At 36.4% G+C, this 17,294-nt stretch overlaps 1 protein-coding gene across 3 annotated transcripts in view; it reads left to right on the forward strand.

The window, feature by feature from the left end:
* Positions 1-17,294, forward strand: part of USP32 (ubiquitin specific peptidase 32) — a 67,589-nt gene that overhangs the window by 23,319 nt on the left and 26,976 nt on the right. For all 3 annotated transcript variants that reach the window (XM_068415704.1, XM_068415705.1, XM_068415706.1), the window contains exons 3-9: positions 1,941-2,046; positions 2,637-2,755; positions 6,042-6,201; positions 15,248-15,379; positions 15,819-15,926; positions 16,698-16,813; positions 17,191-17,253. In XM_068415704.1, the coding sequence (XP_068271805.1) occupies positions 1,941-2,046; positions 2,637-2,755; positions 6,042-6,201; positions 15,248-15,379; positions 15,819-15,926; positions 16,698-16,813; positions 17,191-17,253 (804 nt within the window). The remainder of the gene's footprint in view (positions 1-1,940; positions 2,047-2,636; positions 2,756-6,041; positions 6,202-15,247; positions 15,380-15,818; positions 15,927-16,697; positions 16,814-17,190; positions 17,254-17,294) is intronic.

Here is a 17,294-nt window from a genome sequence, read left to right on the forward strand (position 1 = left end):
TAGTCTAGAAGACGGGTGTCACTCCAGTTGCACACACCATCTCTCACAGTTGCTTTCTAATCAACTGTGAGTGTAAATGTTTCCTGATGGTTATGGTGGGAGTTTTAAAAAATTTAAGTGTTTTCATTCTGTAGTTTGGTGAATTTTTGTTTGTGGGCCCCAAGGTGTCATGGCCTCTTTGGTAGGCTTGCAAAAAAAAGGTGAAAAATCATTACGCAAACATTTGTAATTTCAAAGGGGGGAAAAAAAAAACCAAACAGAGCTTAGGAGGTCAAAAAAAGTTAGTGTTGCTGTAGCTGTTTAGAATTATGTCTGTTTGTAGTTCATATGTTTAAAAAACAAACAAAAGGCAGAGGGAAGGGATACAGGTGTTGCAGTTAAGATGTGTGGGTTTCATCCCATGGTTTACTAATGATTCACTCTGCTGTGAGGGTAATACTTAAAATAGTGAATCTGTCCACAATAATTCTGAAGCTCTGCTGACCTTTGAAGTCTGCTATTGCTATTTGGCTAAATTCTTATCGAAAGAATATACTCAAGGCTTTACTGGAGAAAAATGAAAAAGCAGTATATAACTGCATGTACACATCCTGGTTTTAATATTGTTTATTTAGAATGTAATTCAAATGCAAGCAAAGAAAATCCTATTTAAAATGTGCACAGCGCTTTTCTTAATAGAAGTTGGTCTCTGTTCCTTTATCTTTCCCTCTGAAAAAGTTATATTTAAAAAACAAGTTCAGCAAATAAGTCTGCTATCCAAACCATGATCAGTGGCAAATCACTTTGTTCTGGTCTCTCGCAGTAATAGTTCCCCATCAGCTGAACTTCATACTTTCTCTGTATGGTTAGATGCTCAGTGTGATACCTATAAGAAAATCAAATTAAAAGACATAGACACTGAAATAATTCTTTTATGTAAGAATAATTTATTAGTTCTGACTGCTTTAAATTCTAATACCTAATGCAGATTTCTGTCTTCTGATGCTGATGACGTGCTGGTGTTTGTAGGAGTAGATCTGGGATGACAGGAGGAGTCCATGTTTGAAGAGCAGTACAGCATACATATCTTCATTTGTGCTCTGTAGTAGTAGAGGCAAGGTGATGTAATATATTGCAGTGAGTTGGTAATTCTTGTTTACTAGAAGTAGTTGCTGTTTGTCCTGAAATGACTTACTTCCTTCGTGTCTCATATATCAGTGTTGAATCACTGTTAAGATGCTGTTGAGTAAGTTAAGCTGCAGTGTACAAACCTTTCATGTGAAAGGTAAATGCTTCAGGCCTTCCGTTGACTGTGTTGTTCCTGGTGGCTGCTCTGGATCTCCGAGTAACTTCTGAATAGAAGTCTTGATTTCTAGTGCTTTCTGTTGGAAGAAAGATTAAATACTGTTGTTAGAGTGGGGTACTAAACTGGAACAGTCATTCTAGCAACAGTTGCAGTGTTAAGATAGTTAAGGTATAGCTGATGGAAAGTTATTTTTTTTGTGTGTCACATCTTTTCAAAGCAATAGTTTTTGATGGTTACTGGAAGTGCATCTCCTGTGACTGGGGCAATGAAACACTTGATGCTCCAACAGCCTCTTGATGGCTTTGAGGCCATCAGAGCCTAGTTTGGAGGAGATTACCTCGATAAAGAAGTCTGGGAAAATAGCACCAGTGAGCAAGCAAGAACCTGTCTTCATCGGAGGATTCTAACTTTTTTTTTTTGTGTTGCTGTTTATGAGAAGTACCTGCATTTCACTAAATAAAAGACCCTGGAAAGGCTATTTTGTAGGTACTGTCAGAGCTACAAAAGTGTAACAAAATTAATATTAGAAGTGTGTTTAGCTGAATGTGAGGTGACTAGCCTAAAAACCACATAAGATGGAGCCTCAGTATAAGTTGTTGCTTTTAGTTCTGACATCTCTGTTCTCCCTGTTAACTTCTCTGTTTTATTCTTCTAGGTTATCTACTGTTCATTTGGAGGAATATCCAAAGGGCTGCATTTCAATAACTTGATAGTTGGATTAGTTCTGCTTACAAGAGGCAGAGAGGAAGAGAAAACAAAATGTAAGTAATGTAACTTACAACAGTAACAACAGGATAGTGGATAGTGAATGCAAAATACTTATGTAAAGCAAACATAAACTGTGGTATGCTGAGTCCTTGTTTTTATATGTAACCAGGGCATACATTTGCCAATAAAGATAGTATTTTTTTAGACATTTTTAGCTGTGTATTTTGAAATTCAGTGCATTTTTGTTTTCTATACTCACCAAAATGAAATATTTGATAAATCATCATGAATATAAATGTTAGGAACCTACAGAAATACTGTTGATTACTGTATGTGGGCAGAGGAAGGAGGATGGCAGTGATACTTTTCAAAACAAATGAAAGCATCTGCCTGCTGACTTCTGTTGTTTGTCTTCCTTGTTAATCAGACTTGATAGTATTTATTTGCCTTTTGATCAGTGGACAGTGGTAAAAGAAAAAGAGATACTTCTTGACCTAAACCTTGTTGAGCTGCATTGAAATTAAATCAACCTAAGTTTTTAGTCTAATTGTTGCACAGCTTTTGGCATTCTCAGCCAGTTGTAAGCTTAATATTTGAAAAATGTAACTACTGTAGTTGCTTAAGCATATCTCTACTTCCTCAGACATTTTCAGTCTCTTTTCTAATGAATCTGGGAGTTATGTTGTCCGTGAAGAGATGGAGAAGATGCTGCATGTGGTTGATGGGAAAGTCCCAGAGTCACTCAAGAAATGTTTCTCTGAGGTATTGCATACAGATTTTATGCTATTGCATTTACAAAAAAAGTGAAAATTACATTGGGTAGTTTGTTTTTCTCTGACATATACATGCTCGTGCATGTGTGGGAACAAATTGACCTTATTTAAATTGGGTAAAAGCTCGTAGTTTTTTATGTTGTAATATTACGTGTAATTTTTATTGACGTGAATAGCAGCTTGGTGTATAAATGTAGGTGTATAAATGTTCTCCATGCTGCTTTACTTACTGTGCTAGTTTGAAAGATATCATTTCCCAAGGGTAATCATGTGATCAAGTAAATTTAAATACTAATATTGCTAGTGGAAATTTATTCATTAGTGTGGGCATTTTATTGCAATCAGGGAAGAAATGTAGAACACAGATCTGAGAGGGGAAAGCAAATCTTCATCCTGGGTTTAAAAATGCCTGCCAGCAGTGGTTGCTTAAAAATAATAGTTTTGTGGTATTACTTTGTCTCACTGTGCCTGCCAGGAGCGACAACATTTATGCTTTAGGTTGTTTGAGAGATGTAATCTTTATGAAGCTTGCTGAAGTCCTCCTCTAAAACAGGCTATTGTTACTTTTAAATATTCACAGATACTTCTTCGGCACTAGTGATCTTGATGAATTGTCAAGGTTTTGCGCTTTGGTTGCTTCACTTGTTATCGGAGGACTATGTATCAGCAAAATCTAGTCGTCGTTATATATTCCACTGCAAAACTGATTGACTAGAAGCTTTATTTGTGGATATCAGATTACTTGATTACCTTACATGTTATTGTGCTGTATTGAAGATAACTTTGGTTATGGGTATTGGCTGAGGCAGGATCTGGCGGTGGTATCGTGTTGGCTTTGTAGGCAGTGATTACGTTCTTCATTCTTGGCTGGATTCACAAATCATATGTATACTGCAGCCCAGTTTCTGGAGCTGACCTGCTTCAATATTTCCTATTAATAATTTGCCATCAATATGGTGTGATGAATTACACCCTGAAAGTTAATTGCACACTGTCGAAGGAATCCAGAAATACTTTATGAAGACTTGCAGGAAGAGAAGTATCAATCTGGCTTCATACCATTTTCTTGTTCAAGAAAATGCCGTATATTGATTTTTCTCTTAAAATGAAAATAGTGTAATAACCCACTCAGCAGGATTTACTGGCCTGTTAAATCATACTAGGTCATTGCTGGAGAGTGAGAAAGTTTAATGTTCCTGCTGTGGGCCTTCCTTCCTGCCGTATGGCGGATGAGTTTATGCTTTCAAGGATGATGTTTATAGCTACTTCTGTTGTTCAGAATTATTGCATGTACTTATGGAGAAATATAATTAAAATATGAGTTTTCCTCACTCTTGTTTCTGAAATACAGGAACCATTCAGTGATACCTGTGTTGCTCAAGTTCCATCATGGCTCAGCCGTAAACATTACTTGCTTCAAATGCTTTTTTTCCCCCCTGTCCAAAGTTTTCCTCTCCCTGTTCTTCCTTGTCCTTTCTCTAATTGAATGGAACAGTGCAGAGTCTTAGTGAAACGTGGCACAGCTCTTGCTGCGTTTGCGGAAAGCAGGTGCAAAAAGTAGAGGGAAACTAGAGTGGAACAGGTAGTAAGAAAATGGTCTTGTCTCTGATCCAAACTGTTAGAGAAATTTAAAAAAAAATTGTGGGCTGCTTTTTTCTTCTCTGTTAATTTGACAGTAGAGTTGTTTTTTTTGCTTAAGCAAGTGGTTCCATAATGGGTTAAATCCTGCAAAGTCCATGGTGTTGAGTTCCCCTTTTCCTGACTGTCATTCATTCTTTTACCTTTATGCTGGCTCAAGTATTTATATGATGCCTTGATGAGCTGGATTAGGAAACTGATCTGGCTGAGAAGTAAGCCCTTTTGCTCTGACTCCTAATCCTGTAGGTTATTTTTCAGCTAGATCTGTTTTGCCACGTGACTGCGCTAATGTGATTGCGGTCATAAAAGAGAAGGGATGAAGGATCAGAAACAGTTTTGGTGAGAGGGAGGTTAGGACCACGCTGTCAGTCCGTGGTGTGAATATATACAGATTAAACTGGTGATGGAATAGCAGTGAAGCATCTTGACTTCATTGAATTATAACCATGTGGAAGTCTGTGATAGTAGCTGTAAGTATTGGGATATTTCTGTGTGTATTTGTTGGAGAAAAAGGTAACACTTTAGTCAGGGAAAAAGAGGCATAAAAAGAATGAGTATCTGGAACCTGAAATAATCCATTACAATTGGAATAGGAAGCAAATGTTTTAGCAGGGATGGTGATTAACCGTTTGAGCAACCTGGCAAAGGAAGTAGTGGATTTTCAGTTTTCTGCATTTGGCAGTTGCAGATAGTCCATGGCCAAATGCAAATTGTTGGATTCTGTAATCCAAGGTGTAATTCAGTGAAGTTTAATGGTCTGTGATATTAGGGAAGTTTAAATAATCAATGACTTGAAACCTCTTTCACTTTGCAGACCCCTGTTTATTTCCCATGGAGATTAGGATCTCCACATAATGAGTTTGTCTATTGGTAATAGGTTTGCTTTTATTTTAGTTAGTTTTGTAGGTCCTGTAGAAATTAGTCTGCTGATCCCTATGGTTTCATGATCACAGCTTAGAAACCATTCAACTACATGGTTTGAACAGCCTCTCCAGCATTTAAACTCTGTGAAGTTCTTATATGTTCCTGAACAGGCAGTTCCATGAGACATCCAGCAAGAGAGAGACTGATTTAGGAGATGCTGTGAATGTCATGTTTACATGTATGCTCCAAAGGGGGTTTTGGTCAATAGAGGCAAAAAATTGACATGCTACTGCAGTGATTAATCATACTATTAGTTATTCCCAAATCTAATTTTTCTGTGTTAAGTGTTTGTATACTTGTGCAGATATAACAGATTGTCTATGATTTTATAGCAGCTGTTGTTTGGCACATAAGGGCTTTTATCTATCATAATAAATTTAAATTCTTAAAAATAACCTCTGTTACTTTGAGTTGTAAGTAACCATTTTTCTTCTAATCCCTTTAACCCGAGGTTCAGAGTAAAACACTTTCCAAAGGCCACATTGAGTAGGTGGTTGAAATGCAGAGAGAGCTGAGAAGTCTTGATTTCCCTCCCAGTGCTGTATTTCAGAATGAAATTGAAAAGCAGGCATGGCTCCAAAGAAAAAAATTATTTTAGTACTTATTTTTATAGAAAATTGTCCTCATTCTTGTTCACGCAGCTGGATGGTTCCTGTTTACTCGTACTGAGAACGCAGAGAAAAACAGCTCACACTTTCTTATTTTTCTTACAGGGTGAAAAGGTAAACTATGAGAAGTTCAGGGTTTGGCTATTGCAAAACAAAGATGCTTTCACGTTTTCCCGGTGGCTGCTGTCTGGAGGTGTGTATGTGACACTCACTGACGACAGTGATACCCCTACCTTCTATCAAACCCTGGCTGGAGTCACACACTGTAAGTAAACGATGCTTGTTATGATGCACATTTTTTTAAAACTGTCAGAGTTCACAGACATAAACTGTTGCCTTGCTGTAGTTGTTCATTAAATCTCACTGCTCTGATGAGATACACGCAGTTCTGTTCAGCGAGATAAATTTCTTCTCCGTGTTGATTTGTTCTGTTTCTTGTGCTGTGATAAACATTGTTATGTACAAGGACACTGTGGGTTGTTTTTTTTAAGTGGTAACAATACTGAGATTACAAAACCTCTTATAGTAGAAGTTTACTACCAAGCAAATTAAAAAAAAATAAAAATACGTTGACAAATACTTTTAGATAAAGTGACTTGACATTAATAGCGGTTTTATATTTGGTCTTTCAGATATAGTGGATTGTAAAACTATTGAGACAGTTCTGAAAAGAATGCTTATTTCAAAAATAAGTATTACTTCTTAATTTGCTTTCTGCAGTAAAATAAGTAATATTCCTGGCATGTGATGTAGTCAGGGAACTAAATTAATGAAAGAGAAGCCTCCTCTGAATTTGCATTTAGGAATAATCTCCAAAGAACAAATGCTTCCTTGTGCCTGTGTTAATGTAAAAGAAGGAGCAACTGTTTTTTAAATTAAATGTAAAAACAAAAGGCTGATAAATTATACTTGATGTGCAAGTACAATGTAAGCATACATTACAGTAAAGCATCTAAGGGACTTTGGTGTCCCTAGGAGAAGGGTGTTTGCTGTTGAGATGTCAGTGAGTTGAGCTATCTGGTTGTGTTTTATGTACTCTCATAGATTTTCTTTGCTGGTGTCGGCATGGTATTTAATCTCTTTTATGAGTGTGTTACTTGAATAAAGAAACATACAGTTTTTTCTCTTGGTTTTTAATATGGGCATTAAAATTATGTTGTGACCATCTGAACTGAAAATACGTAATAAAATTAGAAGTTTATAGACAGGTAATTTATTTGCATTACGTGAGAGACTACAGTAGACATTGAGATTCCAGAAGACCAATAAATACTCTGAGGTCTAATAGACAAGGTAGAGAAAGATGTATGCTAAAAAAACCCTCTCTTTGAATTCAATAGACTTCAGCCCTGGGAAAAATCTCTCAAGCTATATCAAATTGAGATCTGCCATGCCTCCAACCTTGTCAAGTCTTCTTTGCCCTAAGTGTTCAAAGAAAGCTCTACCCCAGGCCTCTGGATGTTACATCAGAGCTTACTTTGATTTTTTTCATGCTTAGAAATTGAAACTTCTTCTGAACAATTTTTACTGTGCTTTTTGCAGAAAGTTTATTTATACTGAAACTGAGGTTTGTTTCTACTGTAGTAGCACTTTCTTTTCATTTTGTAAGAGAGTATTTTCATCTTCTCATCTCAGATTTTTCAACCTTTGGCTTAACAGGTTCCCAGTTACTTAATCAGTCTCTATCAAATCAAATTGCCTCAAATACCTCAGTTTACATTTAAACCTTTTTAATTGCAGGGACCTGTCAACTAATCACGGTGTCTCTGCTACCATTTCAGCCCTATAATCCTCTCCTAAGCACACCTTCCGCGGGAGCGTAGTCTGTTTTCCATTTAATGACTATTGTCCCCTCTAACTTCCAGTCACCTCTTTGACATTTTCCACTGTACAGTCTCCAGTCTTGCTTAATTGCTCTTACGTATACCGACTCCTTCATGAAGCAAGAGTCTTGCTCTCTGTTTAAATCTACGTAGCAGACTCAGTGATCCTACCTCAGCGTAGCTATCACCTTTGTTGAAATTTCAGTCTTGAAATCAGCTCACTCTGCCTCTTAGAAAGGTGTATCTTGTCATTCCTTCTGTTTTAAGGTCACAAGTTCAACTAATATTTCTGTATTTGGGTTTAATCTCTCTATGGTCAAGTTGGTTTATAATAATTTCATAACACTCCTGTGTATTGCAGCATCTTATACTGTAAACTGAATTACAGAAGGAAGTGTTTAGTCTTCTTGCTTTTCTAGGAAACATGCATGTGTTGTTGGTCGTTTACGTGTGGTGGTTCATATGGCTACAGGTTCTGTTGGACAAGTTACCAGATTTTTAAAGCCTTGTGAAGTATCTTTGCAAAGTTTTGGGTCAATGCTGGGTGTTTCAACACAGTCTGTGTTCTCAGAGGAAAAATATTTAACTTCTGAAAAAAAAATTAATTTCTGTTGCTATATATACTGCATCAGACTACTGAGAAATTGTTTTCTAGTAATTGTTGGTGGTTTCTGTGTCTTTACTGACAGCTTACTTTTATAAGCCATTGACTGAGTGTAATGAAGGTAGAACTGAGTAAAAAAATAAGTTTTTCATCGTTAGGATTAAAAAGCTGAAATAAAGATGTTTGAGAGTGTTTGAAGTGATTATCGAATCTTCAAGTACGTGTCAGATCTGGGGTCAACCTTTTCCTTGTATTCCAGAAAACTGTGTAGCTTACATGTATTTTTGAATCAGTAAAATGTTTCAAACTGCCTGCTGTCCACAGGCTCAGTATACTTAACCAAAGTTGGAAAGCTCATATGACAGTTACTTTTGGACCTCTAGTTAAAATTAAGTTTTACTGTATTTCTGTTATTTTCCAGTGAAATGTTGTAATAAGAACAACTGGACTCGGACTGGGTGGCAGCACGCCCTCTCCTGGCTCACACTTCAGCCCCTCCTACCAAGCCTCACCTCCTCTCACAGTGAGCTTCCCATCAAACATCTCGAATAATATGTCAGAGACATGAAAAATAGCAGTGATAAAAATAGTGAAAGTTATTAACGTTGATTTAGAAACAGACAGCAAACATTTTATTGCAAAGCATCAGTGACTCCATTTAAATGTGCTTAATGAGCCAAGCTATCAGGGAAACAAAGGAATTCTGATTTTTTCATTTGTAAATAACATTTATTTTGGTATGCAGATGACTTCAATTATATTTCTCAACACATAATTAGAAATGAAATTTTAAATGTTACAGGAAGTTGCACACACTTTCTGTTTTTAATCAAATTTAGTTCCATTTCACTTAAATCATAAATATGAATAATTTCATTTGAAAGCTGCCAAATAACTTAACTTTCTCTTGGGCATTTGTTCCCAAAAAAACACTTTCAGGGATACCTGAGTGCTGACCAACTGGCAGGTGCTTGGATTTTCTCCGTTTTGTAGTATGATCGGGTACCTTTCGATTTGGTGTTTGTTTTGTTGGTTCTGTTTTTCAACCCATCTTATTGAATAGCACTGCAGTGAAGCACGTAAATCAAAGATAAATCCTGTCAAGGGGTACTACTGACACTAAAATTCTCTGTAGGGGAATGTTCCCCGAAATCGTTATACATGCTTAATAATTACAGATTAAACACCTAATCTTCTCTGCCACTCTTTCGTCCAAAAGCAGTATTTCAATAGTACAACAATTCCCAGCCACTGGAGGGTGTCATTTTGTTGCCTGCCCTGGCTGGTTTGCACCCTTGTAAGCATGAGAACAGAACTGACTCCATCCTACCTGCACAGTACAGCTGTCTGTGCCTTGGTTTGGCAGACAGACATACAGGAACAGGAGACACATGGAAGGGTCTCCTCTTCCACCAAGTGCACACCCTGGGGGTCACTGTGTCGTTCATTTCATAAAATACTGAGGCTTATTGAGGTTTTTTTTTTCCCCCCTCTAGTTGGGGAAAATTTATTCCAGTACGTCTTCTACGTGTATTTGTGGGCAGTTTATGTCTTAATTTTCTGTCAGCGTTGTCCTTGGTTTCAGACAGTCTCTGCTCTCCTTCCTTTTTACCATTCAGTATAAATGCAAGTGACTCTTAATGTTTCTTCTTGACCTTTTTGGCAAAGTAAAATGAGCTCAGTTCAGGTCTGTGTCAGACCAGATGCTCCATCCCCTGTTCCATCTCAGACTTGGGTGATCCATTGCTGTCATACTGACTCCAGGTGAGACCTCATTGGTTTCCTTCCTTTGGCTGGAAGTATTTCTTCTGCTGCAACTTAGGTGGTGGTTGCCTTTTTTATGGCTGTGTCATTTTGGTGTGTCTCAGTGTCATGTGATGGGCTTACATACTCAGGTTGTCAGTCTTTTCCCAGGGGGAGAACACTCCCATTTATCAGAGGAGTTACTGGTTTTAAACTGATAGACCATGTAATTTCTACTTCTTTGTTATCCAGTTCTAGTGTCACTGAGTTCTTATTAAATAGCACCCTAATTGTCCTTTGAATTGAAGAGACTCTCCTGTCATCAGAAAAATTCATCAAAATGCTCCTACTTTTTCTGACAGCTCTTAAGTACTGAGATGCAGTAAGACAGTGTGTAATGAGTATAATAATTATATTTTAGAACATACAGTTATTGCTAATTTAACATAATAAATGAGAGAAGCCCTGGATAACCAGACAGCATGGTTGAAATGGAGGAGTGAGTTTTTGAGACAGTATAAAATTGAAACTGAATGTTGTGGAAGTAACCTCTTCTGTCAGAGATGGGTTTATAAACCTGTAGGTCTTTATGGTAAGATGAAGAGGTGAGTCTGTAAAAGGAGAGTGAAATGAAGTGATCACCTAACTTTGCTCACATTAAAAGGCTGTCTGGATGTTAAATACATGTTCTGTAGCTTGCCCACTTCAGTTGTGGTACCCACTCTTGAAACACCATCTCTTAATGATGTATGGAAGGCCCCTAGGAGACAATTCTGAAGATTTTGGATTTATTGAAGGTGCCTTTAAGAGCATGTTTCATTCTGTGCTGTTTTCTTCCAAGTGAGTGAACACTTGGGCTTTGAGAGGTACTGTAGTGTTTAATACCTCTGGGTATGGCTTCTATATTCTACATTCTGCTAGATAAACACCTGGATAGTCACGTCTGACACACACAAGGATCTTGGTTCGAGTTATAACATTCCCTTCTCTATGTGTCAGGTTTTCAATTAGGAAAAGAAAAAAAAGATGAGAGTATTACATCAGACGAGGCCAATAAGGAAAAGCCTCAGTGTCACTTAATCTGCATCTTGCCACTTTGTTATCCTCTTAGTTCCCAGGCTGGTTTGCATCTTGCGAAGCAGCTCTCTGTGCCCAGGTCCCAGAGTCTTCTGTGTGTTAATTGGAAAGCAACAAACAAGCGTGTTTAGTCAGAAATACTGTTTGGTGTTCAGTCAGTCGGTCTCTGGTTCTGAGTCAGCCCTTGTGTGATGAAGAGCTCTCTCTGCGACTGGGTCTTGTGTGGAGGATATCATGGTAAACAGGGAAACAAACCAAGTTTCGGTTAAAATGCTGGGAATATGGTATGCTTCTACTGCTGTGAACCGGAGAGGATTGTACCAATAGGTGGGTAAAAATTAAGGTTTTAAAATATATTGAAATACTTAGTTAATTCTGGTCCTATAAAGAATTGTAATAAATAATGCCTGAAATGAAGACATGCTTTTAAATTTTTTTCTAAGACATAAGTTTATTCATGGCTTGCTACTTATGTAATATTTAAGAAGGGCATACATTTCATGGAAATGGCATTACAATGAAGGATGCTTTTTTTTTTAGTGTTTATCACTGTCATGCAACCTGTCAAGCACAGTGTGGCAGCTGGTTTTAAATTAACTCATTTTTAGTAGATTTATAGTTTCTCAGATGCATATTTTTGCTGAAAATGTTTACTTGTTCTTCCTTTACAATATGAAGAGTGTAGTTTGAGGTGTACTTTACATCATTCCTCTGATTGTACTTGTCTAATTCTTAGGGAATTGAACTAAGAAACTATTCGTAATTTTACAGATCTGAAAGTTTTTCCTATTTTTAGTGGACGAGTGGTGAGGGAGACATAAAATAGCATATGGTAGTAAACTGGTAATATATGGTTACATTTCACAGGTGCATAATGTCTCCATGTGACCTCAAATGATCGTATCATGTATTTAAATGACAAAAATGAATACTTGGCCTAGAAAGCCAGTGTGTTCTGATGTTTTGGACTATATTGTGTATATATAAGACACATTTTTAGAATAATCTTAAGTTATTTAAAATTTGAACTACTGAATGAAAGCCCAGTTCACACTTCCTGATGTGATTTGAACAGGCATTAGAAAAAAAATTTTATACTTTGAAAAGGTAAAATCCTTTATCTATATAAAACCTCTTTAGAATATGGCATTTTTTTCATACACATTAGTATGTTTGGATAATAAGTGCAGTCTACTTTTATCATGCTTTGTTTAAATTTCAGTAACAAATATGTTTATATGTATATATCATAAATTGCAAGAAATTTAGTTTACATTCATGGAGGAATAGATGGTGCACTACGTATCCTGAGACTGATTTAGAAGATTATGTGTAAAAAATCACTGTGGAGAAATCAAATTATGTAAGAGCTGGCTTTTCAGCTGCAGAGTTAAACTTTCACATGTGCTGTAATCCAGTCAGTCTTTCTGTATTTTATGTAAGTGAAAGTATTGCAGTGGGCTACAATTCATTGTTACTATGAATGAAAAATATTATTTTTCACATTTTTACTTGTATTCAGCCTAAGTTGTGTAAGTCTGATCAGTACAAAGAATGCTATTTACTACTTTGTCAGTTTTACTTTCTAAAATGTTTGGCTTTTCTGTCAATACACTGGACCTGCCTTGGCTATAATATCGATGTAGCACTTATGCTAGTACTTATCAGCTATTCTTTTGAAGATGGTTATTTGAAAATTCTTTGTCCTTTAAATGACCATGTGATTTCAACCACTACTTGACAGAAATGCAGATAAGATGCTTTCTGATAACATTTCTTTTGTGAGATTAAAATAATAAAGCAATGGAGTTAGCATCGTAGAAACAATCTGTGAAGTACAATGTAAAAATGGAGTACCACGAGCTTCTACTATAGATGTTTGAGAAAGGTTCTCTGGCAAAATAAAACAATCTTTCAGGTCTCAATTACTAAAGATAAATAATTCACCTGCCCATGAAAGCGGGTTTCTGCACATTTACTCTTCAGTAAAGACAATGTGAGCTTCCGTACATTTTTTGAATATTCTCAGTGTTGCATCATTTCAAGAATGAAATGCAACTAGCACATTTGTTATGCTTCCTAGTCACAAAGGTAGATTAAAAGGGAACAAAGTGATTTACATGCTCATGCTCAAGAGAGTTAGCATAATGCTTTTGCATTTGCTAATGAGAGCAGTGATGTGTGTGCAGTTCTTCTAAATGACAGTACAAACCTGCCCTTTATGGGCGGTTGTTTAGGTAGTATAATAGTACTGTGATTCTCTTCAGGTATTTAAGGTTCTGTCTCATAAAGTGGCTTTTACCTTTCATTTGTGATTTTACTTTTTGTTTATTTCTGTTCTTGAAACTCCATGAATATAGTTTTTCTTATATTTCCTGCAGAATACTGATACTCTAGTCCTAATGTCACGTCTTGCGAGCTCCTTCTTATCAGTACTGTAGTGCCCTGATACCTGTAGAGGCAACAAGATTGAGGGAAAGTGTATTTTATTTGGTAGATTTTCTCTCATCTGTTGATATGCTGGCCATTTTGGGGCAGGTATGTCATCAAATCATCAAGACATCCCTGTGTTTCTTGAAATAATCAGATGCAGTTCTTCATCACTTGACTGTTCTGCTTAGGATCGTGAAGCTGCTTACATCTGTGGCAGTCCTAAGCACCTGTGGTATTTCTGTATGCTGATCTTCAAAGAAATAACTACTCTGTTTCTCTCTCTTGATTTCTAGTAGAATAACATTCGTTCATATGCTTAGATTACTGCTTCCTTCTGCATTGGGGACAGACTGTTTAGTAGGGCCTGTAGCGATAGGCCAAGGGGTAATGGTTTTACACTGAAAGAGGGTAGATGCAGACAAGATGTAAGGAAGAAATCTTTTATTTCTTATTTTTAGTTTATATTTCAAGTTGACATATAACTTTTTTCGGATCTCTTCTGTTCTTAAGCCTTACAGGATTATTATTGTTTCTGAAGACTAAACCAGGCCAAATAGCTCAAGTTAAACCTATTAGAAAGCTGGTGTGGATTTAAAGATTCAGAACCATCTGGGAATGGGATCACATGTGGTTCTTAATATAGACAGCTTTGTCATTACATATCTATTTGAGAACCAATTAATTTGCACTGACCTAAAGCAGTGTTGTGACACACTTGCGTATTTAAAAAGGTTAAAAGTATTGTTGAGCAGAAACTTAATATTTTTATCTATATACTTAATGTCAAGGATAAAAATGTAAGGAGAATTGCATTTGTATGTAATGTTTTGAAAGAAAACACAAGTTCTTCCTTTGGGTATTTTTATTGACGTTTGCCTAGCACCTTGTTTTACTCATTGTTGGGTTTGGTTTTTTCCCTTTCTTTAAAGTAGCTTGTAAGTTCCTCCATATAAAGTGTCTTCTAGGTTTGTATAATCACTACCCAATGTTGACTGGGTTTCTAAGTGCATCTATAGTATAAATAATAAAGTGAAACAAACTATTTTGTATTTGGAAAAAGTTAATGCTGAGATACAGTGTTTAAGCGTCACGTTAAAATTTAGCCTTATTACTGTATACGAATGCTAAAAAATTCAAATAGGAATTTTTCAAGAGCAGCCAAGTACTAACTAACTTTATTCCATAAAAGTTCTGGGATTTTTTTTTTCAATGCTACATCACATCCTTCTAGATGATTTAAATGCTGGATAACTTGGGAAAATAAGATATTGCACATATAATCTACCCGTTCAATTCACCAAGAAGAAATATGTGAAAATGAAGAGACTGCTGGAGCCTTTAGCAGTGGGAAAAGTTCATTTCTGTATTTCTAAACACTTGTGATGATGTGTTATTGATGTTAAACTCCTAGATGGTGAATAGGTAAGGTGATTCTGTAGATAAAGAAGGTAAAATTGGACCCTTATTTCTCTACTACTCATATTTTTAGTTTTTATATGAAGGAGTCGGGCATAAAAAAATTAACATAATTTCTCTTTGTGACAAAACAATGCTGCATTTTTATTTGGTGCTGAATTCTAACATGGTCTAGATATTACCAAAAATTTCTTTCATTTTTGTTGATTATACAGTGGAAGAATCCGACATCATCGATCTTGAAAAACGATACTGGCTGCTAAAAGCTCAGTCAAGAACTGGACGTTTTGATTTAGAAACATTTGCCCCCTTAGTTTCCCCTCCTATTCATCCATCTCTGAGTGAAGGTATGGAACTTTGATCAAACGTGCGAGGAAGTGATGTTACAGTGGTGTTCGGTACCTGATGGTGTACTGACATACAAATTTTACAGCTTTAAAAGTGGGACTTTTTTAAAATGCATTTCAAGCTTAAATTACAGAGATTCATTCCACTGAGTTCTGAATGTTTGAAAATGAGACAAGATGCCTGAGAAATCTCTACTTGTTGGGAAATCTGGCATGATGAAGGAAGTGATGCTTCTGTGTGTTGCATTCTTACTAGTTGTGAGGAAATACGTCAAACATTATGTGTGATTTGCCCTGTAGTTGCTTAAAATTTTTCATTGAGTTCCTTAAAATTCTGTAATGACAAAATATCCTGCTGTCCCTGAAATGTAAATGCTAAGTATGATTGTCTGCTCTTTCAGCCAGGTGCTGTAACAGGAGATGCTTTTGTGGTTTGCAGGTTTGTTTAATGCTTTTGATGAAAACCGAGACAATCACATAGATTTTAAAGAAATTTCCTGTGGGCTCTCAGCATGTTGCAGGGGACCCTTGGCAGAAAGACAGAAGTGTAAGTATGCGAAATGTTAACTATTAATTTTAGAGAAGTTTTTCAGCTTAAGCAATGAAGCTTAGTTGTTTCCACCCTTATAGAAATTTTTTCCACTGAACAATTGTGTGTCTGTAAAGGGTGACAGACTGTAGAAGTCAAAAAATTAAAAAGAATTTTAAATATCAAGGCTTCCTTTTAGAAAGGATGATTAAACCTAATTCTGCATATTTTATAACATCCATAGCTTCATATAAATTATCAACCTGTTTGGGAAAAAAAATGTATTTCAGAAGTTATTTTGCAATGTTCTGCATTATGATGCAGAAGTGTGTATCTCAATGAAGTGCAAACACTTACCTGTTCATCATATATAGTATAAAATTAATGTCCTATTTGATTGTCTTGTGGTAAATAGCATCTTCTGGCTTGTTTACTGTCCAGTTTCAGCTGGCTCCCTGTGAGGTTCTTGTGTTTTGAAATACCTTTGTTCCATACTTTTCCAAAGCCATATTGCTGCAACTTAAAAGCTGTCATTCACTGGAAATTTCTGGATGCACATATGTTCCCTGCTATGTCACATCAGAAAACACAGCACAGAATTGCAGGAATCTAGATTTCAGTTTATTAAACACAGCTGCTCCATTTCCTCACTACCACACATGCATCCTGCCTCATCAAACTGTCAGCACTAAATCATGTTCTTGTGACTCTTCAGACTTATATTCTACAAGGAAAAAAAATAGCTGTTGAGTAGTTCTAACATAGAAAAGTAATTTCCTTTTTTCTCAGTTTGCTTCAAGGTTTTTGACATTGACCGGGATGGCGTGTTGTCTCGCACTGAACTTAAAGAAATGGTGGTTGCACTTTTAGAGGTCTGGAAAGATAATCGTACTGATAAAATACCTGTAAGTTGTATTGGGTTTTGTATTCATTTGCTCCTGTTCTTAAAGTCATCTTTTAAAAGTAGGAATGTGAATGTCGTTTGAACACGGTTTCGGTGAAATACAGGCTTCCTTGAACTACCTCAGCTGAGGAGTATTGATAACTGAATGTAACTGACCTTGCTTAACTTCAACCTGCCATTCACCAAAGCAGAATGATTTGACTATAATGTAAAGAAACCTTAGGTACAGAAGTACAACTGTCTGCAAGCACTCAGTTGCAAATTACATAGAGGTATCATCAACATTTCTTACAGTTATGTTTTTATTCTGAACACATGCAGCTCCAGAGTGTGCTGTGAGAATTTCACTCTTGTTTTCTAATCCTTTTGTTTGTTAAGGAATTGGACATGGATTTGTCTGAAATTGTAGAAGATATTTTGAATGTGCATGATAACACAAAGGTAGGAATTTCCTGTTCTTCCCTTGTCATTCTTATACCCTA

Source organism: Nyctibius grandis, chromosome 18 (assembly GCF_013368605.1).
Source record: "Nyctibius grandis isolate bNycGra1 chromosome 18, bNycGra1.pri, whole genome shotgun sequence".
NCBI lineage: Eukaryota > Metazoa > Chordata > Aves > Nyctibiiformes > Nyctibiidae > Nyctibius > Nyctibius grandis.